The 24,320-nt window shown below is 41.5% G+C and overlaps 1 protein-coding gene across 4 annotated transcripts in view; it reads right to left on the minus strand.

The window, feature by feature from the left end:
• Nucleotides 1-24,320, minus strand: part of LOC137436793 (arf-GAP with SH3 domain, ANK repeat and PH domain-containing protein 2) — an 83,231-nt gene that overhangs the window by 37,873 nt on the left and 21,038 nt on the right. For all 4 annotated transcript variants that reach the window (XM_068130898.2, XM_078786807.1, XM_068130896.2 and 1 more), the window contains exons 4-10: nt 22,689-22,763; nt 22,529-22,578; nt 19,145-19,274; nt 14,942-15,027; nt 14,487-14,562; nt 14,162-14,248; nt 3,639-3,742 (exon numbers count right to left, since the gene is read on the minus strand). In XM_068130898.2, coding sequence (XP_067986999.1) covers nt 3,639-3,742; nt 14,162-14,248; nt 14,487-14,562; nt 14,942-15,027; nt 19,145-19,274; nt 22,529-22,578; nt 22,689-22,763 — 608 coding nt within the window. The remainder of the gene's footprint in view (nt 1-3,638; nt 3,743-14,161; nt 14,249-14,486; nt 14,563-14,941; nt 15,028-19,144; nt 19,275-22,528; nt 22,579-22,688; nt 22,764-24,320) is intronic.

The raw sequence follows: 24,320 nt of genomic DNA on the forward strand, positions 1-24,320 counted from the left end.
AAACATCTCACCACCACGAAATTGAAAACACCTCACAGCCATCAAACACGTAATAAAAACACCTCACCACCACGAAATTAAGAACACCTCACAGCCATAAAACACGTAATAAAAACACCTCACAGCCATAAAACACATAATAAAAACACCTCACAGCCATAAAACACGTAATAAAAACACCTCACCACCACAAAATTAAAAACACCTCACAGCCTTAAAACACGTAATAAAAACACTTCACAGCCATAAAACACGTAATAAAAACACCTCACAGCCTTAAAACACGTAATAAAAACAGCTCACCACCACGAAATTAAAAACACCTCACAGCCTTAAAACACGTAATAAAAACACCTCACAGCCATAAAACACGTAATAAAAACAGCTCACCACCACGAAATTAAAAACACCTCACAGCCTTAAAACACGTAATAAAAACACCTCACAGCCATAAAACACGTAATAAAAACCCCTCACAGCCATAAAACACGTAATAAAAACACCTCACCACCACGAAATTAAAAACACCTCACAGCCATAAAACACGTAATAAAAACACCTCACAGCCATAAAACACGTAATAAAAACACCTCACCACCACGAAAGTAAAAACACCTCACAGCCATAAAACACGTAATAAAAACACCTCACAGCCATAAAACACGTAATAAAAACACCTCACAGCCATAAAACACGTAATAAAAACACCTCACCACCACGAAAGTAAAAACACCTCACAGCCATAAAACACGTAATAAAAACACCTCACAGCCATAAAACACGTAATAAAAACACCTCACCACCACGAAATTAAAAACACCTCACAGCCATAAAACACGTAATAAAAACACCTCACCACCACGTCATTTAAAAACACCTCACCACCACGAAAGTAAAAACACCTCACAGCCATAAAACACGTAATAAAAACACCTCACAGCCATAAAACACGTAATAAAAACACCTCACCACCACGAAAGTAAAAACACCTCACAGCCATAAAACACATAATAAAAACACCTCACAGCCATAAAACACGTAATAAAAACACCTCACCACCACGTCATTTAAAAACACCTCACCACCAAGGAATTCAAAACACCTCACCACCACATAATTCAAAACACCTCATCACCAAACTAATTCTAAACACCTCACCACCACATAATTAAAAACACCTCACCACCACGTAATTATAAATACCTCAACACCAATTAATTCAAAACACCTCACCACCATGTGATTTAAAAACACCTCACCACCACATAATTCAAAATACCTCACCACCACATGATTCAAAACCACCACAACGTTATTAAAAACACTTCACAACCACGGAAACAAAAGTTTGAGGGAGTCGTTAAGTGAGAACACAAACACTGCCCAGATGTGTAGATATCTTCTATCTATAATTCCAGCAATCTCTGTGTGTCTGTCTGTGTGTCTGTGTGTCTGTGACCGCTGTTTCTCGACAACCACGGGTCCGATATACTTGAAACTTGCCAGGTATATTGCTGGGGACCCGAGGATGTGCCTTTTCAAGGTTTGTAATTAATCGGACAAGTACCTACCGAGCTATGTCCAAAAAACGCTTCAACCAATCAGAGAGCAGCGAGCTATCACGTGTGCCGAACCGTTAATGCAATGCAAGCGTTAATGCGTTAATGCAAGGCTTTTCTTTTTTTCCCTCTTCTCTTTCTACTTTTCCTTGCGATTAAATTGCAAACAGCCAAAATACGTTGGCGCTAATTGAATAATTGGCCATTAACACTAAAATAATCGTAACTGCGATATGCCAACTTCCGGACAGTGCAGCCTTCCATGTTGTTGTTGTTTGCAGCAGCTGTTTGCAGCAAGGCAAGGCTTTTCTTTTTTTCCCTCTTCTCTTTCTACTTTTCCTTGCGATTAAATTGCAAAAAGCCAAAATACGTTGGCGATAATTGAATAAATGGGCATTAATAGATAGATAGATAGATATGCGATATGCGAACTTCCGGACAGTGTGCGCGTTACGAGCTGACCGCCATTACGGTACGTAATTCGATTTCTTATGCGCATTATTTCTCCCAATTCAGTCAGAGCGAAGGGCGGAAGCGAAGAGCGTTGTTATTTTTTGTTTACGGGCGTACGGGCGGGGTAGAGCGTACGGGTAGCGTTTTTTTTTTTTTTTGGCAAGGAACGGGCACCCACGTACGGGCAATGCCCTAGTATAGATAAATGACTGTACCCGAGTTGCCGTTTTGTCATGGTTTAAACCAATCATAATTCAAACAATTATTTTGCACAAATGTATGATACGTGATATCACATTTTATAAACAATTGAAGTTGAAAAAAAAAAATTCCCAAATAAATTCCCCCCCCAAAAAAAAAAATGGAACATTTTTCAAAAGAAATACCCTTAGGACATATCGACGGGAGAGATATGTGCATTCCAGAAGTTTGGTACGATTTCACAAAAGTTTGAGAAAGTAGTTCAGTGACAACACAGGACAACACAACATAGGACAGACGCTGCACAGATATATATATATAGATATATCCATACATATATATCTATATATATATATATCTATATATCTATATATATATGTATATATATATATATTTTTTTTTTTTTTTTTTTTTTTTGCTTGGTTAGTTAGTTCCTTCGTAAATGTCTTGCGGCTAACCCCCGCTCTAGCAGGGAAAATGGCCTTAAAATGCCTGTTGTGTGTGTGTGTGTCTTCATAAATGTCGTAGATTAAGTATAAAATAATTAATTGTAATATTGGATGAGTGTTGTTCATTATATGTAATCGAGAGGATGGCGTCCACCCTTCCTAATGTGGGTCGAAAAATCACCATCCCTGCGCGCTTTCGTTTCATGTACTTTTTAGCATTCTTTTTCATTTCATTCATTACATTAGTCATTTATGTACTTTCTAGCATTCTGCTAGGCCTTGAAGTGCTAGCTGGGTGGGAAATGTCACCGCGTAACACTGTCCCCTCAGCAGTGTCTGCAACAAGCACCGGGGAGCGGCCCTGCGACCATCGAATGGGTCCATGATTCAATGGTGAGTGAGAGGGTAGGGGCGGGGGCATAATGGGTGATGTATGGGGAGAAGGCAATAAAGGCGGGTGTAATTGGCAGGAATCAAGAAGCCAGAATGCCGCTTTAGAAGAGCTGTGTGCTTTGCTCACTCCTGCCACTGCTAGAGCCATCCCCACCCGCCCCAGAGCCATACCCTCTCCTCGTCCACAGAGCCCAGAGTAACAGGACACAGCAGCATTTTCCCTGCCAGTGTGGCCGGCACCTGGCCTTGACCATCCTGTGACATCCCACCGCACAATGCACTGTTTTTCTACCCCGTGATTTTCTCTGTCTTTCTACCATGGAATGATTGGACCTGATAAGGACAGAATAAGTAAGGATTCCCGTTTGTTCGTTCATTCATTGGGCACGTATTGGTAGTGGGTAAGGGGTTCTTCTTGATTTATCAATTAGTGCGAAATTCACTTAAGTTGCATTAACCATAGAAACACAACTTGTTCATTGTATGTACAGAGTGCCAGATCCCCACCTGAGTGCCATTGTAGTTTTCCTTCACCCCATGGCACACCAAGTTAACATGAACACTCACTCGCTCACCCACTCACCCATCGCTCCTCTTATTCAGGAATCCGTTCATTTCACTGCCGTAAAGCTTGTTTCCTTGCAGCTGATGGAGACTGTAACTGCGGACTTGCTTGTATGGTCCATCCTGTCAATATGATGGGTGGGCACATACCACACATACAATGAGGATTCATTGAAACGTCAGACCCGAACCTCACCTGCTGGTCTGCTAGGTCTTGGTGATGTCTTCATTTTTGAACTCTGTGTATTGAGTATATAGTTTTTAAAGTCTAAGAATGTCATAACACTTGACGTTTTTATCCTTTACACCTTCAACAAGTCTATGCATGGCTAATATGCGTACAACTGTTGATCTTTTTTTTTTGACACCATTCTAAATGGGTGTAAGTAATGGCTCCAGGTATGGCCAAATGTGATTAGCAATTATATTGTTGGACATCTGAGGTACTATCGGTGTGAAACTCATACCATCATATTTGCTTGGATAGCTATGTCACCTTTCTTTGGAAATGAAACAATGCCACTCAAGAGATCATTATTCGGGCGTGTAATGATTGACTAACATTGCATTGCAAAAAATAAACAAATCAAGCAGAAAGTTTATCCTTGCAACGACAGACCAATCAGCCTGCGTAATTAGGCAAATAATAAAAGCATGAAATATATTCATCCACAGTAGATATATATATATATATATATATATATATATATATATATATATATATATATATATATATATATATATATATATATATATATATATATATATATATATATATTATATATATATTATATATATATATCATCAGCAAAGTCATGGAATCCATCATTGCTTCGGATATCAAATCTTTCCTCTTCTCCAATGGCTTAATCTCTGATCGTCAATTTGGATTCAGACCAGGTCATTCTACTCTGGATATGTGGCTTCTGCTGTCTCAACAATGGATGGAGGTCCTCAATGTCAAACAGGAAATTAGAGCTGTCTCCCTTGACATATCATGTGCCTTCGATACGGTCTGGCACCCCACTCTGCTCACCAAAATCTCCTCCTATGGTATCCATGGAAATATCCACGCATGACTTGCAGACTTCCTCTCTGGTCGTAGTCAACGTGTGGCCCTGAATGGATTTCTCTCATCTCCCCTTCCTGTTCAGGCTGGAGTTCCCTAAGGCAGTGTTCTGAGCCCTGTGCTTTTTCTGGTCTTCATCAATGATCTCTCCGACTCTCTGGAAAATCCTCTCTTTCTCTTTGCTGATGACTCCACTCTCTGCTGCTCCATTCCTCATCGCTCAAATCGGCAGTCTGCAGCCTCCTCACTCTCTGCAGACCTGGACAAAATCACAGACTGGTCAAAAAGTGGAACATGTCTTTCAATCCTGACAAATCTCATACTCTCACTGTGTTTCTTCAAAAAGACCATCTGGACAACCCTCCCATCTACTTTCTCAACAATCCCCTCCAAGAAGTTCTGTCACTCAATCTCTTTGGTCTCACAACTGCCATGATCTTTCCTGGGAAAAACACATGTCCAAGCTGGCCTCCAAAGCCAGTCGCCTACTGGGCATTCTCCGTCATGCGAAGTCCTTCCTTGGCACACCTGAGGTCCTCACCACATACAAGGCTTTCATCCGCAGCTCAATGGAATACTGCTCTCCCCTCTGGGCTGGTGCTCCTGCCTCACACCTAGCTCGGCTTCATGCTGTTGAAACCAAAGCTTTCACAATGATTGGAATCTCCCGCGATGAAGCTAACTCTGAGGGCCTTTCACTCACTCACCACAGGCAGGTTGGTGGTCTTTCTGTCTTCTACCGACTCCTCTCTGACTTAGCCCCCAGCCCTGTTTTTTCTCTGTCCCGCAAATATTCCTACAGGTCGCACAAGATCTGCCTGCAACCCTCTTCTGGTGAAACTGCCAAAATCAAGATTCTCTGCTCACCTTCACTCTTTCAAATCCGCTTTTCTCACCAGATCCACTTTTCTGAAATACCAACTTCTTTCCTGGAAGTCCTAGCAGTGTCCATGTGTTTGTTTGTTTTTTACCTCTCCCCCCCCCCCCCCCATCCCCCGCCTCCTCCCCCCAAGCCCTCTCCCTCCCACAGATGTCCCGATGTCCCTGCTCTCAAATGTTGTACTTGTGTGCTTCCTCCTCTCTACCCATCTTGTCTCCCGCTCCCTTTATTTCGTCTTATGTGTCCGTTTGTTTTTTTGTCCTTAATGTTAGCTCTGACACGAGCCTCGATCTTGTACACAATTTAAAAAAACAGTCATCGAGATCTCCTGTATTTCACACTTCTTATAGTCAGAGAGCCTACTACACTCTATTTCAACCCATAGCATACAAAAGGTTTGACCCCCTAGAGTTGTTGGGGGTATCAAGCTGAGTAAAAAAAAGTATGTAAGATTGACCCCCCCTGCTGGAACTAGTCACCAGACCCCCCTAAAATGACCCCAATAATGGGTTATTTCAACCCATCTCATACATGGACCAAATTTGGTTACAATATAGTGTCATGTCAGGACATTACAAAAATGTCAAATCTAACAACTTACCCTGCTGGAAAGGTGATGTTAGACCCCCCGCAAAGTACCCCCCAAAATGGGTTATTTCAACCCATCTCATACATGGACCAAATTTGTTCACAATATAGTGTCATGTTAGGACATTACAAAAACATCAAATCTAACAACTTACCCTGCTGGAAAGGTGATGTTAGACCCCCGCAAAGTGCCCCCCCCTAAAAACGGGTTATTTCAACCCATCTCATACATGGACCAAATTTGGTCACAATATAGTGTCATGTCAGGACATTGCAAAAACATCAAATCTAACAACTTACCCTGCTGGGTAGGTGATGTTAGACCCCCCCCCCCCCCCCCCCCCCCCGGCCCCAAAGTACCCCTGTTTCAAGCCATCGTTTACATGAACCAACTTCGGTCACAATCATGTCATCAGGATATTACAAATTATCAAATGTAACAACTTAACAGCTTAAGACATGTCTGTACATTGACATACATCATCATTTAATGCCCCTAGTTTAGTAAAAGTATGCAAATGACCTTGCTAGGCCCTCCTTGGTAATATTTTTTGTAAACTACGGAAGCCAATAGAGGACAACCAATAAAATATTGTTGATGCACTTATAATAGCATGACATGATCAAATATAATATAATAATAGAAGCCTGAATGAAACCAATCAGAGATGATTGACTTGTAGGCATACTATCCTAAATTTCATGAGCATTATATGGTCAAATAGCAAATACATTTTGTATTTAACTTTCACAGATACTGAACGAGCCCCTCCTTGAGGAACTGCATATTCTAGATTTTCCAGTTTTTAAGCAACATGCTTTCATATAGTAAGTATGGAAACTTAATCTGAAGTACCCAAACCCAAACTTAATCTAACCCAATTTTATGTACCAAAATGGAACATAACTTTTGCGTAAATTTCATATTACACATTTGTAATGTAACATTGGCATTTTACAGAGTTTGGTATTCTTTTACACAAAATAATGTAAAGAAAGTTATGTTTTCTTTCATTTCTCATTATTTTGTAAAAGTATAACATAGGCCTAATAGTATGTACAATAATAGAGCATAACTTTTGTGTAAACTTGTCATATTCACATTTATTATGTAATCAAGGGAGTTTACTAAAGTTTTTTTGTTACAAAACGTGTTGTGAATATTGTAAAATACATAAATATTAAGTAAAGGCCGATTTTCTTTTACTGAACTAATTATGTTAGAGTCGCCATTCCCGTCGCCATTTTTTTTCGGTGAACGCGAAGCGGTGAGAAGCTGTCATAAATGTCTGCCGATTTTGCATGGTTTGAAGGTAATTATACATTCTCTTTTGCAATTATTATGACTCACATACACTGTAGAATGCTGTGATTATTTCAAATTTGCCGACACGATGATAATTAAAGCAAAAATCAAGTAGGATTCATGTCACACAGTCGTTAAGTCAGGATCCTCAGATTGAACTGCACTACGGTAACATTGGCAGATATTTATGACAGCATCTCACCGCTTCGTGTGCACCGGGAATCGCGAATTACATAATTAGTTCAGTAAACAATATATTATTTATTATAGTTTTGGAGTTCTATTTTTACATAATTACTGTGCAAAAAGTTTACATAAGAGATATGTAATTTTTTTTTACATATGAATTATGTAAAACTTAACATAATTAATTAGTAAAATTTTACATATCAGGTCCTATGTAAATGTTTACATAACAGTTTTGGAGTTCTATTTTAACATCAGAAATGTGTAAAATTGTACACAAGCTGTGTAAACATTTCTCTCTGTGTAGCCTTAATAAACTTAATAAACCACGCTGATGATGATGCTGATGACCACACCAATGACCTATTCCTGTATCATTTATTGTTTTAAATGAATTTTAAAACAACGATAAATCATGATGTCTTCCCTAAAATAAGAGCTCTGTTGCTGACAGGAAGTCATGTTTCGTTTATGTTTGAGTCTTGTGATAATAAATAGTAATCCTCATTGACTGATGGTGAGTTTATATATTTGAAGTATCATGTATTTTGTGTGTAGATTGTTTTGAGGAAGGGTCTAACATCACCCACCTTTTCCAGAAGGGTAACGTTAGATTTGTTATATTTGTACATCGTGACCAAATTTGGTTCGTATATGCAATAGGAGATTGCGGGGGGTCTAACATCACCTACCCAGCAGGGTAAGTTGTTAGATTTGATGTTTGTGTAATGTCCTGACATGACACTATATTGTAACCAAATTTGGTCCATGTATGAGATGGGTTGAAATAACCCGTTTTTAGGGGGGGGCACTTTGCAGGGGGTCTAACATCACCTTTCCAGCAGGGTAAGTTGTTAGATTTGATGTTTTTGTAATGTCCTAACATGACACTATATTGTGACCAAATTTGGTCCATGTATGAGATGGGTTGAAATAACCCATTTTGGGGGGTACTTTGCGGGGGGTCTAACATCACCTTTCCAGCAGGGTAAGTTGTTAGATTTGACATTTTTGTAATGTCCTGACATGACACTATATTGTAACCAAATTTGGTCCATGTATGAGATGGGTTGAAATAACCCATTATTGGGGTCATTTTAGGGGGGTCTGGTGACTAGTTCCAGCAGGGGGGGTCAATCTTACATACTTTTTTTTACTCAGCTTGATACCCCCAACAACTCTAGGGGGTCAAACCTTTTGTATGCTATGGGTTGAAATAGAGTGTAGTAGGCTCTCTGACTATTAGGAGATGCCATCAAATCTTGCAAACTTCTGGTCAGACGGACATTTGCTCTAAGGGTTTCTTCAACTCATCCAGCTCCCAGTTAAATCTCCACCGACACTAGCATCAGATGGATCTTGTAGTCATATGGTATACTCCTGCCATTATCTGGATTCATTTTGTGACATATTCCAGTATTTGTGACATTTCTGTCCAGAATATCTTCAACAGTGGCCCGACATTTCTGGGTTTTTTTTTTTTTTTTTTTTTTTTTTTGTATACTGAATCGAAGCTCGTGAAAGAGCTGACATTTACTTCACAAACAAATCAACCAGACAAACAAAATATATAAAAAGAGGGAGCGGAAGACAAGAGAATCGGAAGCACACAAACACTTGAGAGCACACAACATTTAAGAGCAGGGAGATGTGTGGGAGGGAGAGGGCTTGGGGGGAGGAGGCGTGGGAAGGGGGGGGGGGGGGGTGGGAGAAGTATAAAACACAAGGACACCAAGGACTTCCAGGACAGAAATTGGTATTTCAAAAAGTAGAATTGGGGTGAAATTATCGGGGATAGAAAAGATCAAGGTTTTGGATGGGGGAAGATAAGAGATGGTGGTGAACAGCTGTTTTAAAGACCTGGAGGGTGGAGTGGGATTGAAGAGAGTGAGGGAGTTTGTTCCAGAGGCGGGAGAAAAGAGGAATGAAGGAGTGAAGGTGAGCAGAGAGTCTTGATTTTGGCAGTTTAACCATAAGAGGGTTGCAGGCAGATCTTGTGCGACCTGTAGGAATATTTGCGGGACAGAGCCCAGAGAGAGCTGGGGGGCAAGGCCAGAGAGGAGTCGGTAGAAGACGGAAAGACCACCAACCTGCCTGCGGTGAGTGAGTGAGTGAGAGGCCCTTGGAGTTAGCTTCATCGCGGGAGATTCCAATGATTCTGAATGCTTTGCTTTCAACAGCGTGAAGACGAGCTAGGTGTGAGGCAGGAGCACCAGCCCAGAGGGGAGAGCAGTATTCCATTGAGCTGCAGATGAAAGCCTTGTAGGTAGTGAGGAGCTCAGGTGTGCCAAGGAAGGACTTCACACGACGGAGGATGCCCAGTCGGCGACTGGCTTTGGAGGCCAGATTTGAAATGTGGTTTTCCCAGGAAAGATCATGGCAGATAGTGAGACCCAAAAGTTTGAGTGACAGAACTTCTTGGAGAGGATTATTCAGAAAGTAGATGGGAGGGTTGTCCAGTCGGTCTTTTCGGAGAGACATCGTAAGAGTGTGAGATTTGTCAGGATTGAAAGACATGTTCCACTTGTTTGCCCAGTCTGTGATTTTGTCCAGGTCTGCAGAGAGTGAGGAGGCTGCAGACTGCCGATCTGAGGGATGAAGAATGGAGCGACAGAGAGTAGAGTCATCAGCAAAGAGATAGAGAGGATTTTCAAGAGAGTCGGAGAGATCATTGATGAAGACCAGAAAAAGCACAGGGCCCAGAACACTGACTTGGGGAACTCCAGCCTGAACAGGAGGAGGAGATGAGAGAAACCCATTCAGGGCCACACGTTGACTACGACTAGAGAGGAAGTCCGCCAGCCATGTGTGGAGATTTCCATGGATACCAACAAAGGAGAGTTTGGTGAGCAGAGCGGGGTGCCAGACCGTATCGAAGGCACGTGATATGTCAAGGGAGACAGCTCTAATTTCCTGTTTGGCATTGAGGACCTCCATCCATTGCTGAGAAAGCAGTAGCAGCATGTCCAGAGTAGAGTGACCAGGTCTGAAACCAAATTGATGATCAGAGATCAAGCCATTGGAGAAGAGGAAAGATTTCATATCTGAAGCAATGATGGATTCCATGACTTTACTGATAATTGAGAGAAGGCTGATTGGTCTGTCGTTGCTGGGATCTGTTTTTGCACCTTTTTTGTGCAAAGCGGTGATGTTGGCAGATTTCCAAGCAGATGGCAGATGACCTTGAGCAAAAGAGAGTGTGAAGAGAACAGAGAGAGGGAGTGAAAGAGCGGAAGAACAAGATTTTAGGACCCGTGGGCTGATGCCGTCAGGTCCAGTTGCAGAATCAGAGTCGAGGGTTGACAGAAACTTTTCCACCTTGTCAGGAGGAAAGGACACAGGGTCCAGGAGCAGCTGGGTATGACTGGGTATGGTGGGTACAGAGAGGGATGGGTTTGGGACACAATATTTAGAGGCAAACACAGAGTTGAGGCATTCAGCTTTTTCACGCGTGGAGTCAGCCGTGTGGCCGTTTGAGGTGAGGGAGGGGATGGAGGGGGAACAAACACCAGAAACAGATTTGACCATACGTCACCAGGATTTGGAAGAGGGAGACAGATAAGAGAGTTCTGTCCTGAGAACAGAGAGATATTGTTTCCTGGCTCTCCTGAGGGTGGATACACACTTGTTTCGGGCTTTGTGAAAGGAAATGAGATTTCCTTCCGTTGGATTTGCTTTGCAGGAGACGAAAGCAAGTTGTTTCTGGGCAACGGCCTCACCACAAGATTCCGTGTACCATGGATGGGAGGAAGGGTATGACAACTGAAGACGAGATGGGATAAATCTGTGCATGAGAGAGAGCAGTTTACTTTGGAAGAATTCCCAGGATGAGTTGATGTCAGAGGCAGTAGAGATGGGAGACCAGTCCAGATGATTGATGGCTGCTTGAAGACCATGCCAGTTGGCCTGAGTGAAATGCCAGACTCGTCGACGCTGAGGAGGCTCTCTGAGAATGGTCAGAGAGATGTCCACTTTAACAAGCACATGATCAGATAAGGCGATTGGAGCAGAAGAAGAGCAGCAGACATTTTCAGGGAAGTTAGTCATAACCAAGTCCAGAAGAGAAGATGCTCCGTTGATTGAGATCCGGGTCGGGAAATTGACAGATTGTGTCAGTACCAGTGAGTCACAGAAGTCCTTTGCTGAAGAGCCATGGCTGGTGAGAGAGGTACCCACACCCAGCCAACTGGCATGGTGACAATTTAAATCACCACATATGAGGAAGAGAGAGTTGGGATGGGTAGATAGAAGTTGGTCCATGTTATCAGACAGCGAGATGTAGATGGAGTCATCACTGTTTGGTGGACGGTACAACACACATATGAACAAAAGGTGGGAGCGAAGGGGAAGCCGTAGCCAAAGGTATTCCTGGGGGTGAGGTGGAGAGAGGGCAGTGCAGGGCGAGTGAGGAAGAGAGTTTTTTATAAAGATAGCAACCCCCCCTCCAGGACGAGGCTCAGGTCTATCATACCGGAGGAGGGAGTAACCTGGGAGAGATACCAAGGAATCAGAGACATCATGAAGGAGGAAAGTTTCTGTTAAGCAGATCACGTCTGGTTTGTCAGAAGCAACCTGTATGGAGAGATCAGTCAAGTTTGAGCGAAGGCCCCGGATGTTTGAGGTCCATACTGTTAAAGAAGAGGAAGGGGGAGCATCGGATACAGAACAGGGGGGGGGGAGCGGTAGGGTATGATGTGGAAGAGGAGGAAGAGGTAGGGAGAGCTGTTGAAGGTGTGTCAGAGATTTCAGAACAGATTGTTTCAGAACAGATTGAACAGAACAGAACAGAACAGATTCTTGCCAGGTACTGTCTTGAAGGTGCCGATTCTTATCTCGTTTGGTCTTTCCTTTCATTTGTAGGCCAGCTTGTTCTCAGTTTTCTCATTTTCCATGAATAGTTTCTTAAAGCTTTTTAGGGTACCGGAGATATTGTATTTTTGGGTTGTGCTCGCTCGTGTGTATAGCAGATTTACGTTACCGCGACTTCTTGTGAACCGCTAAATGGATTTTAACCAAACTTTCTAAAAGTATGTAATATGATGTATCGATGAACTGATAATATTTGGGGCTCAAAAGGTCAAAGGTCGATGGTCATGTGACCTTTAATTGAAAATCTTTGTTCCAACAATAACTTATGAACCACAGAAGGGATTTCAACCAAACTTGGTACAAATATGGAATGATACAAAGATGAACTGATTTAATTTTGGTTCAACTGGTCAAAAGGCATGTGTCCTTTGAAAACCATTTTGCAAATCATAACCCAAGTTAGAAGCATTTGATGTTTCCTCTCTTCGCTTTTTTTATCTTCTTTTTCTTTCTTTCTTTCTTTCTTTCTTTCTTTCTTTTTTTCTTTTTCTTTTTCTTTCTCTCTCTCTCTCTCTCTCTCTCTCTCTCTCTCTCTCTCTCTCTCTCTCTCTCTGTCTCTCTCTGTCTCTCTGTCTCTCTCTGTTTATTTCTCATGTGACATTTTATTTTATTCATGTGACCTTTAGTTGAGATCAAAAGTAAACAGCGGGATGACATCTAATGTGGGCGGAGGCAGATCCATTGACGCATTCGTGTCAAATTCTACTTTTGCATTATACACATGGCATATTGGATTTATTCTTTCTTTGACCAACTTTGCCATCGTCACTCGGTACCTTTTGATGCATATAACTTTCTAATGTATTACTATTGTGGTACGTACATTGTTCAACAGGATGCTACAGAGGTAACACACTTGCCTTTGAGCTGTCACGTCTGGTTTAATTCCCAACCCGACTATAACCTGTCGGATTAGTGCTTTGCAGGCCGGCCATTGCGTCACAAAGTGTGCCGTCCAATTTGATGGGCATCAAGCCTGGTGTCCCAGTAACATTTTTTGGTGGACATTAAAGATCGACAGTCTTTTGTGTGGAGTAGTTGAGTTATCACTGGCACCCTGAACAAATTCCAATGTCCTGTCCAAATTACCTTCGGAGGAATATCAGGCCTGACCAGACAGTTCATGAAAAACTAGTTCCGAAAAAGAAAACTTTCCACGACAGAGCCCATAAGAAGGTGGAATAATTGGGGTCATTAAAGAAGTAAAATTACTTAGGTAGCATTTGCCCCTCTGAGACCACTCGTCTATAGAAATATTTGTTGATGTTAAATTTTTGATCTAATTGGAATTGAATGTTTGAAATTATCGACAACCTTGTTGGTAACGAGACATAGAAATATTTCCAAATGGGTTGGCCTGTTCAGTGATCCCATCGGAAATGCTGGCTCATGACACTCGGTTCAAATCCCATATACCATGTGTATCCTCCATTGTCTACATCTATCTGCAGCTCGTCTATCAGTCTTAGATGAATGAAACATAATTAAAATTGGAAGACCGAATCCAATATTATCTTAATCATGTACAAATGGCCTGAATCTACAGTCAGTAATGATAGAGTATTTCTTACAAAACAAATAAGGTGAAAGTTCAAGTCTAAAACAAGACAAATGCAAAGGTCATGTAAAGTGATCAGACCTGACCTCTTTCTGTTCCATCTGCAGTGCACTGCGGAGGTTGTCTTTCAGGTTAGACAACTTCCGTTTCTCTTCATCCTGTGTTTGTTTCACCTGCAATGTGGGACGGAGAGTGCATGGATATAGAGTGCAAGACAGCATGGACATGAAAACTGGAAATGTGGCCAATTGTGCCATTTCCTTATCTCTTAATGTCATATAGTCACTTACAAGTTACCCTGCCCACGCCAAGTCCACATCTGATTCACTTGTCTATTAACGACGAGTTAACAAATCAAGAGTGCATTCGGGTTGATACAAAATCAATGCCATAAGATAAAGTTTCTCTTACTGTGTTTAACTGTGTTGTCAGATCTTCAATGTTCCCCTTCATGTTTTCCACAGTTTTCAAACTGTCCTGAAAGAAACTGCTCAGTGCAGCATCAGAAAATGCGGAGGAGGAAGAGGGGGCGAAACAGGAATGAGGGAACCTCACAATAAAAGGTATACCACCCACAGCAGAGACCATCACTGAGACAATCGGGCCGACTAATACGGAAAAGTAATACAACATTTACGTCCAAATAAAAACAACAACAAACTGTTGGTGATTTAAACGTTGCTTGGAAAGCAAATGTGAGGGCGCTGCAAGAGCATCGTAATGTAGTTCTACGGTGCACTTTGTTTTAACTTGTGCCAACATAGCACCTCGGAGCTCTGCCTGAGTCATTGTTAGGGGATGTGTTATATACTGTGAGTAAGCATTCCTGCAGGGCCAGGGGTGTGTGAGAACACAGCACAACTCACCATAACTCCGTGTGGTAATACTTGATGAGGTTCTGTAGGAAGTCGACGCCCTTTTTGCTTTTAATATCGTTCGCTTTGATGAGGTACTGTGGAGAAAACATGTCATGAACAAATTTAGAGTGTTCAAAATATGTCCCTGGTGACACACGCTGAATAGTAGGGCTCTGATGCTATTCTGATGAAGTTTCCTTTGTTGTAATATTCTTATTATTATTATTGAAAACTGTTTAGGTCACAAAAACAAAAGTTGATTGTTAAATTCATTCAACCTAAGAGCTTTCAAATGACACTTCGGGTTAATATTTTTCATTGTCTCAATATATTTCCTTCGTGAAACGAATAATCCACCATATAAAACACAATGTCAGTTTGTGTGTTTGTGCAGATGTCTGTCCCCCTTCATGAGGGAAGGTTTTAAAGGCCAATCTTTTACACTAATGTGTGTTTACTACAGTGTCTTTTTGAGGATAAAACAAACTCGAAAAACATTTTCCATAAAAGAGAAATGATCTCTCTTCTATTGGAATTGTAGACGGTGGCTTGAAAACCGAGCCTCCATGGCGGTCGGTGTACAGAAGCATTTTTTATGGCGTAACCCATTGAGCAAAGCCGTCTAGAACATCGTTTGTCTGTCCGTATGTATGTATGTATGTCCCCTCAAACGTACACCAATCAGAGCTGAGGATCTGGTCACATGACAGGGGTGATGTGATGTCATTACGGCGGTACGACGGCTGACTCCACACACCGCCATTTTGATTCCTATGTCGTTCAGGCCGGACATATCGTTGAACCTGTCATGTATCACAAAGTGCATGCTCTACCTTTTCGTTTTTCATTCAGTGTGAAACACAAACAAACAGGTGAAACACATGAAGTAAAACACGTGAAAATAAGCATCTTATATAACACTCGATTGTTATTGTGGCTGTGGTTGTTGTTGTTGTTTGTGGGTCGTTTTATATTTTTTTATTGCTTCGCAAAATATCACTACATACTGTATATATAATTTTGTATGCTGGTCCTTGTCCTTCTAAACGGTTTCTACTGTCACAATAATAAATGTTTCTGTTCAAACCGCTGTGTGAATAAACCATACATTAGCGTTTCTTCCTCTTCTTCAAAGTCACAAAGAGTTTGTCGAGCTGGCAAATTAGTGATTAAACAAACGATTTTTTATGGCGTAGATGTTTGGTTTCTGTGTTTTCAGCGTTTGTTTCTCCGTCCGCATGTATGTATGTCCCTCACATATTTATCCCACATATTAGGTAAGAAGTTTTATAGCCGGCAATTACAATTCTGAAAGGTAGATGTAATGCCATTTGGCTTTGCCAGGTATGTTTCTTTCAACACCCTTTAGGGAATTTTCATATATTACGTCATATACCTGGTTGGGGCAAATTATCACACTTGATGATTTGGGGGAACTGAAATTATGACAACAGGGTGATGATATATGACGGGGGAAGGGAGGTGCATGCCCCCCAGATCATACATAATTAAAACTTTGATTAAGGGCTCTTCAAACATTGAGGCATTTCCTATGACTGCCTCCAACCACCCTAAGTCTGGTGTTGGCTCACATTGCTGCACCGTCGAATAAACGGTTCCAACCCGTCATTTTTGACAGGCTTTTACGAGTTGTCTAATATATCATGTGAAAAGTAAAAACCACAGTTAAAAAATATTAAATAAATTGCCCTTTATCTGCCATTATTTAAAAAAATATTCTGTCCCGGCCAAAGAAACACTTCCCTCCAGGTCTTCAGGCCAACTGTTCACCACCATCTCAGATCATCCCTAAGCCAAAACCATGATCTTTTCTACCCTCGTTAACCCCCCCCCCCCCCAACCCCTCCCACATCCTCACCCACCCCAGGCACTCCTCCTCCAAAATTTCCATTTTTTTTCTCCTCCTGTGAGTTTCATTCTTGTCCAAATTGTAACTAATACTATGAAAGTGATATTTGGTGAGGGAATTTGTTTCATTTCTCCTGATCATCCATTGCTGGGAAGATGATTTTCAGTCGGTTAGTACGGCATTTTGTGATCATATATAAAAGTGAGTATTGAATACCACATACTTTGTTAATTGTAATAGTTTTGAAGGATTACTCGACAAATGAAGATCAAATATGTCCTGATAGTCGTAATGAAATAAATGAATCAGGGGGAGGGGGAATAAGGATGGATTATTTCATGTCCATGACATGACCTTGTGTATCCCAAGTGTAAAATTTGGTGGAGATTGCCCCTGTCGTTTTTACCCCATAGCCTGTAGGGCAAAGCCATCTAGAACAGTGTTTGTCTGTCCGTCTGTATGTATGTCCCTCACGAATGTACACCAATCAGAGCTGATCAGCCTACAAGGCCTTTGTCTATAGCTCAATTTAGTACTGTTCTTCCATATGGGCTGGCACATCCCCACCCACAACCCCCACATCCCATATGCCTCTCCTGGGTCTGTGGTATCTAAAGCTCTCAAAATTGTTGGCATCTGCCGATGTGAGACCAAGCACAAGGTCTGTTGTTCTCACATTACAGACAGGTCGACGTGGCCTGTCTATTTTTCACCGCTTCTCCTGTCTGGCGCTCAATCTGCTTTCACAGTCCTCCGACCCTCCCGAGTTCCTTCAGGATGCACACATTCCTCCAATTACCCTGACTGGTTCAACTCTCAAAATCCAGGCTTTCTCCCCAACTTCACTCTTTAGTTCCTTTTTTCTTCCATTTGTGGAACTGCCTTCAACAGTGGTTCAATCCCACCCTCCCCGCCAGAACTTCAAGGAAGAAGTGCAACACTTTCATGGAATTCCCCATTTCTACTCATGATCATTTCTACCACCATTAACCTAACCAAGTCCCCTTTCTTGCGGGTTATTGTGTTTCTTCCCCTCCTGCCTCCTCGTCATTCATTCTCTTGCTTCGTGAGTTCAAATGTAGCCCGGTTGCCCCATTTTCATAACGTTTTCTTTTCCTCCATCCACCCCCCACCCAAGCCACCTCAATCTTCTTCCCCGAGCCTCAATCTTTTATTTTTTTTAATACTCAGCTTGTTTGTGGCATATCACAGCTATGGCACGCCACCACCCTCCCCATACATACTCTTTTCACCCAACCAATAATCTGCACTGTTCAGGCTCCAGGCACATTGAATGTATGCATATGCTTGTAACATGGCACTTCACTATGATCGAGGCATCACAAGATGGCCTAGAGGTATGCACACTCACCTCTAACCTCTAACCTCCAAGTTGGTGTATGTAAAATCGTCCCATGGTGTCCTTCGCGAAGAGTAGGTGAACTATCGCCAGCACCATGGCCAAATTACAAATTCCTGCCATAACTAGTCGACTACGTCATGCCTGACCAGGCAGTTCGTGAAGACTCGGGTCAAGCTTCCCCCGGCCGACTCCACAAAAAATGCGGAATAATGATTGTTAAAGATTGAGGCTTCATGCGTTTCTTCTTCTTCAAAAACTATCTCCAGCACAGAAGCACGAATCGAAAATAATTGAATGATCTGCTTACGTGAGCAACTTTCTGGAAACACAAACAGGTTATACTGCATTCATGAATCCCTGCAGTCCACAATGTCCCTTTAAAGTTTTGTTGGAAACTAATTTTGTACAATGTGTTCAAAAACGATAGAGCAATGGTTTAGGAAACAGGGAGGCCAGGGGCAGGTGGGGGTGGTGTTGCCTCCACCCCCACTTTTCCACTTAGAAAAAGTGGAAGAATGAAGACTTTATAATACTCTAGTTACAAGTACTAAAAATATTGATACCAGCGAATTACATCGTTAGAAACGTCCACATTGAGAAGACAGAGAGGCGCACATTATGTTAGACACGTCACTACTTGGCATACATTCTGGGCGGAGCATATGTCTTAAAGGATTCCGCTTTCGTGCCTACATGTGCCCTAAAGCCACGAAGAGCAGTACATGCCTTCAGCACATGGAGGAGCGATAGAACGTTTGTTAACAATTTGGGCCACCCCAACTTTTGATGGCATTCCTATACAACCCTGAAGTGTAACTAGCATACATTTAAATACAGGAATATTACTGTCCTACCTTTTTCTAGTTCCACAAGTATAAAACAAACATAGCCCTCGTATAATTGAGTATGTTTTTGCACGAATATGCGTGATCGTTCTGAAGCTCATTTGGTAAACATCGTCAGTGAGAGAAAGACAAACCTCACACATGTGTAACTGGAAAAGCCTCCTCTCCTTTTGCATCTCCTCGGCCACTTCAGCACCGAGGATCTCCCCACGGGTCATGTTGTACTGCTTCGCCACCTCTCGCTTTTCCTTCTCGATCTTACTACTGCAAAGACCCGGCAGAGCATCATGGTCAGTGCAGCGATTGAGTGCAGTATTTTAAACCGACATATGTAACAAGGAAAACTTGTAAATGTCTAAGTAAACATGTATGTATGCAGCTGGGATAGCGAACAGCATCAACAAAGGTTAACATGAAGGACTCCCTGAGGAAGGTACCACCAACTAGTACAGCTACCCAATAAGAAAGGCTCAGGTCTGACATTTTGGCCACTGAGTAGTCCTCATCTGCACTGTGTGGGCATTGTATGCTAGGTTTGGTACCTTTCCAAAGTGGAGGAGGCACATAAGCAGTACTCTCTCAAAGGGGACACTTAACAGTTCCCTCCAAAAAGAGAGGGGCATTTATTTATTTATTTATTTTGAATACAAGATCGAGGCTCATGTAAGAGCTAACATTAATCACAAAAAGACAAACTCACACATACACTACCGGTCCAAAGTTTTAGAACACCTCAATTTTTCTAGTTTTTATTGAAATTTATGCAGTTTAATGTCCAGTGAATAACCTGAAATGGTACAAAGGTAAGCTGTAAACTGCTCGAGGTTAAAGAAAAGTTTAGGTTAGCAAAAAACGGGGAAATAATGCAAATTGCACAGTTATATTGCAAAAAAAAGGCCTTCTTCAGGGAACGAGTGATGGGTTAACAACTTACAGCTGTGCTGCAGCAATGTAAGTAAATTAAGCCTTGAAAGTTGATGCAAACAATTCTTACAGGTGTCCCAACCTCTGATGATTACTTGATTACAAACCCCCTGTCTGTATAAAAGCAGTATTGGAACAGACTGTTAGTACACCCTCTGAAGCATTATTTGGACAATATTGCACTGCAGGAAGTAGTATATTGGAAACTGGAGGAAACTCTGACAGGAAGAGGTCTGGCAGACCCAAAGCCACAACAGAATCAGAAGACAAGTTTCTGAGAGTCAACAGCTTGTGTGATAGGCAGCTCACAGGACAACAGCTTCAAGCACAGCTTAACACTGGTCGAAGTAAGCAAGTCTCAGTTTCAACTGTGAAGGGAAGACTTCGAGCTAATTTACCGATGACCGATGACGTACTAATCTCAAAAAGGGGTGCGGCACTTAGACTACTCTCCCAAAGGGGTGGAGCCTCGCAAGTTATATCCTCCCAAATGGGAGGGGCCCCCAAACAATAACCTCCAAAAAGGGAGGAGTTAATTTAAAATACCAGGCTGATGACCCCACACAGTGTTTGATGAAGATCACACAATGATCAAAACGCTGGACTTGGGTCCTATCTGCTGGACAGCTTCACATGTTAATGTTTCCTACATTTTTGAATGTGGATCTTCCAAACTACACCTAGTTTAATATCATGACTTAATGGTATTCACAATTAAGATTACCAACTGAAATCACGGATTCGTGTAAAATCAGACATAATGACGATCTGTTTCATTCATCAAACATTCTCGTTTTCTTAACAGAGGGCATCACAATCACAAATAAATTAATTGATCAAAGGTTAATACCTCATAATTGCAATTACAATGCTACATGTGAAAATACATCTTAATAATTCAAAGTTGTAATGTGAAAAATAATATATGTGATACTAACAGGGGTACCCGGCGTTGCCCGGTCTATTTTTGTGGGGGCCTAAAACACTTCCTCCCACCCACTAAGGAATGGGGTCCTTATGCATACTTCCCTACACCTACGATAGAGCGATTTAAAGGAAAAATCCCCCAAAATCCAACTTTTACTTCAAAATTTCCAAAAAAATATTAAATTCAAAACTAGAGCAATTCGACTGTGTCGCCAATATGCCTCCACGTAGTCCCTGCCCGTGACAATGGGAAGATGCCCTCATTGACTGTCCTAAAAAGAAACAAGTTTGATTTAAATCCCTTCAGCTGTTCTCAAGTATCACATTTTAACCAGAATAAGACAGGTTTCACATCGTTCGGTGAAGTGGTTTCGGAGAAGGGTTTTAAAAAAATATCTGCTTTCAAGCTAATATGGTAGCCAAACCACGTGGCATATGGCAACAAACATGTACGCTCTACATACATATGTATGGATGGGGATCACGTTTGTGAAGTTTCTTGTTGATCGGATAAGGTTCGTTTTTCTATCCAATATGGCTGCCAAACCACATGACCTACGGCGTCATTATTTTCAAACTATACGCAGCAATGGTGTTAGATGATATTTGTAAAATTTTGCATCAATAGGGTAAGCGGTTTCTGAGATATAATTACTTAATATTTTCCTTCAATCCAATATGGCTGCCCCACCATGTGACCGATGACGTTTTCGTGATCAACTTTTAATTGTCATGCATAGTCGATGCCACATGTAAAGTTTTGTGTCGATCGCTTTGATGGTTTGGGAGATGTTTTTGAAGGTTTTCGGTTCAATCCAATATGGTTGCCAAACCATGTGACCTATGATGTCATAAATTTAATATTTCAATACAAATGGATCAAAGAGCATGAAATTTCAAACTTTTAGGATAAGGCATTCGATTAGCATATTTATGACTGGTATACCACTTTACCGATGTCATCATTATCATGCTTTTGTTCCCCATTGGGAGTACTCGACAATGTGCCAAGTTTCAATTTTTTGCATTCAGCAGTTTCCGAGAAATATTTTTTAATTATTTGGATTTAATCCAAGATGGCTGCCATGCCAGGTGACCTATGACATCACAATTATCATCAAAACGTTCTACATGGGTGTCACTCCTACCCTGAAAGTTTCATCTCAACTGGTCATGTGGTTGCTGAGAAAAACGAGTGGTCCCGCTCTTATGGACGGATGGATGTACATACGGATGGACAACCTAAAAACATAATGCCTCCAGCCTTCTTCGGGGGCGGAGGCATAAAAATGTTATTTTTTCTCAATTTTTATTTGCCTAAAACACGACCCAGCACTCACGAATGAAACCTCTGAAAGTTTGATGAAGATCTGTTTAGCCATCTCTGAGAAAAATGGTGACACACACACACACACATACACACACACACATACACACATGCAGCTCTCTTATATCAGGGGTACCCAGCAGAAGAACCAGCTGGATATAAAGGTGATTTGGAAGAACCAGCTCAGCTAGTAAAAACGATGAACTATATGCCCCTCAAAATCTGATGTTTTTTATTTTTTGAAAGCAATAAGATATATCTCAATTAATGAAATTTAAATATGACTATGTTGCATTTTTGTCAATGTAAGTAAGCGCATTTAATTCCCGCAAAAACTTACAACTTCGTTTCATAATCCTTCCATGCTTTGTCAAAAGGTTTCCTCATGTCCTGCAGAGTGACATTCAGTAAATGACAAATACAGGTAAACTGTACAGCCGGTACTCAACAAAGTGCAGCGACACCCAAAATTCGTAGGTTAGTGCAAAGTGCATACATACCCCCTTTAAATCCTTCAAATCCCCTTTCAACAGGTTATCAAGGGGGAAGGTGATGATGTTGTTCATGTTCCGGATCTGGAAAAGGACAATGCAGAGGATCATTGTGAACTTTTTAAGTGTAAATAAGTTCCACTAAGTTAAAAGTGCTTCTCATTACTGTTTAGCAAAAAATCTTCAGAAACCTTCTGTTAATTGTAAAACTAAAGTGTTAAGTGTTGTGATTTTAGTTTTCATTCACTATCTCTCGGAGAAATGCCCGGTGTTGGCTTTATGGTTGAGGTGGCGGGCTTAAGATCTCAGTTAGGGTCTTGAGTTTGAGCCCCTGTCGTGACGTTCAATTAACATCAGGTGGGTTGACTCAGCCTGTCATCCTTCCGAGGTTGGCAAAATGAGAACCAGCTTGCCTGGGGTAATAAACCATTTGAGTATCCTGCATCAGAGTGGCGACCCATCCAGGATTGTATTCCTTAGCCAATGAAACTGCGTCGGCAGCTCCTATGCGCCTCATGGCGTGAATGGAATAGTTATTTGTTATTATTTTATCTCTTGGAGCAGCTGCTTCCGAGCGGGACCACAAGCACTTTCGGAATGAACACGTGGAAATGGCCACAGTCGCACCAGGCAAAACGTCGTTGTTTGCAATTCGAGCCCTATCCAATTTTGTTTTTATAACAACTTGGAAAGTGGGGTGCAGGTTACTCCCTCGCCCCCCCCCCCCCTTTCCAGTATCTCTCATCCACATCTCCCCTGCCTTCCAAAAAACAGCGAACAACTTCGATTGTCCCACTCTTCTCTGCATTTCAGATCTGCCCAGTTTTCATACAGGGTGAGAATTTCTGGTGAAACGTTACACCGACCGTTGTAAACGCATAACATGTTTTATATTGGGTTCAGCCATTCCATAATGATGCTGTTCATATGGGATGCGGCACCGCCTTGATACGGCGCTCCATCCCATATGTGGTCTCATGGTGCCATCTTTTATTATATATATAAAAAAAGTTAGAAGTATTTGAATCTGCATGCCTTTTTTATGGGATGGCCTGTATTATATGAAGTAAGCCCATCCTACTGTGTGTACCTAACCCCTCCACATTCTGGTTATGTGTTCAGTATCCTGGACTTCCGCACTAGATAGCTGATGGTACAGCGGAGAATTTCAAATGAAAATGTACATTATGCTCTCATTCTTCCATGAGCCAAAATTATTTTTATAGAAATATTTTAAAATCAAATTTTTTAGCTTTTTTGCTCCGACAAAGGTTTAACGCATCAAATGTCAGCTTTGCCTTGCTACCCACGGTGGTTGGCATACATCGATCATCGTTCTGCTGATTCCATAAATTGTGAGAAATATTTCCTTTGACTTGAGATTTTAGTAGTAAATTAATTTCGTTGAGTTAACCATTTTTTAAGTGGAAAGTACCGGAGAAATGTCGGATCCATCGTTGAAATTACTGCCTGTAGCAAAGAAAGGGAATAAGAGCCAACCTCAATGAATGGAATATAAAAAATAATTGATGTAGGTAATTCCCATGATGCAGTCGTAATTGCAAACATAATTATAGTAGCGATATTGAGTTCTAAATACTGTACTCTAGTTTTCCTCAGCTTTCTGTAACCTCAAATCTG

This window comes from Myxine glutinosa, chromosome 11, assembly GCF_964187855.1.
Source record: "Myxine glutinosa chromosome 11, kmMyxGlut1.1, whole genome shotgun sequence".
In the NCBI taxonomy this organism is placed as follows: domain Eukaryota; kingdom Metazoa; phylum Chordata; class Myxini; order Myxiniformes; family Myxinidae; genus Myxine; species Myxine glutinosa.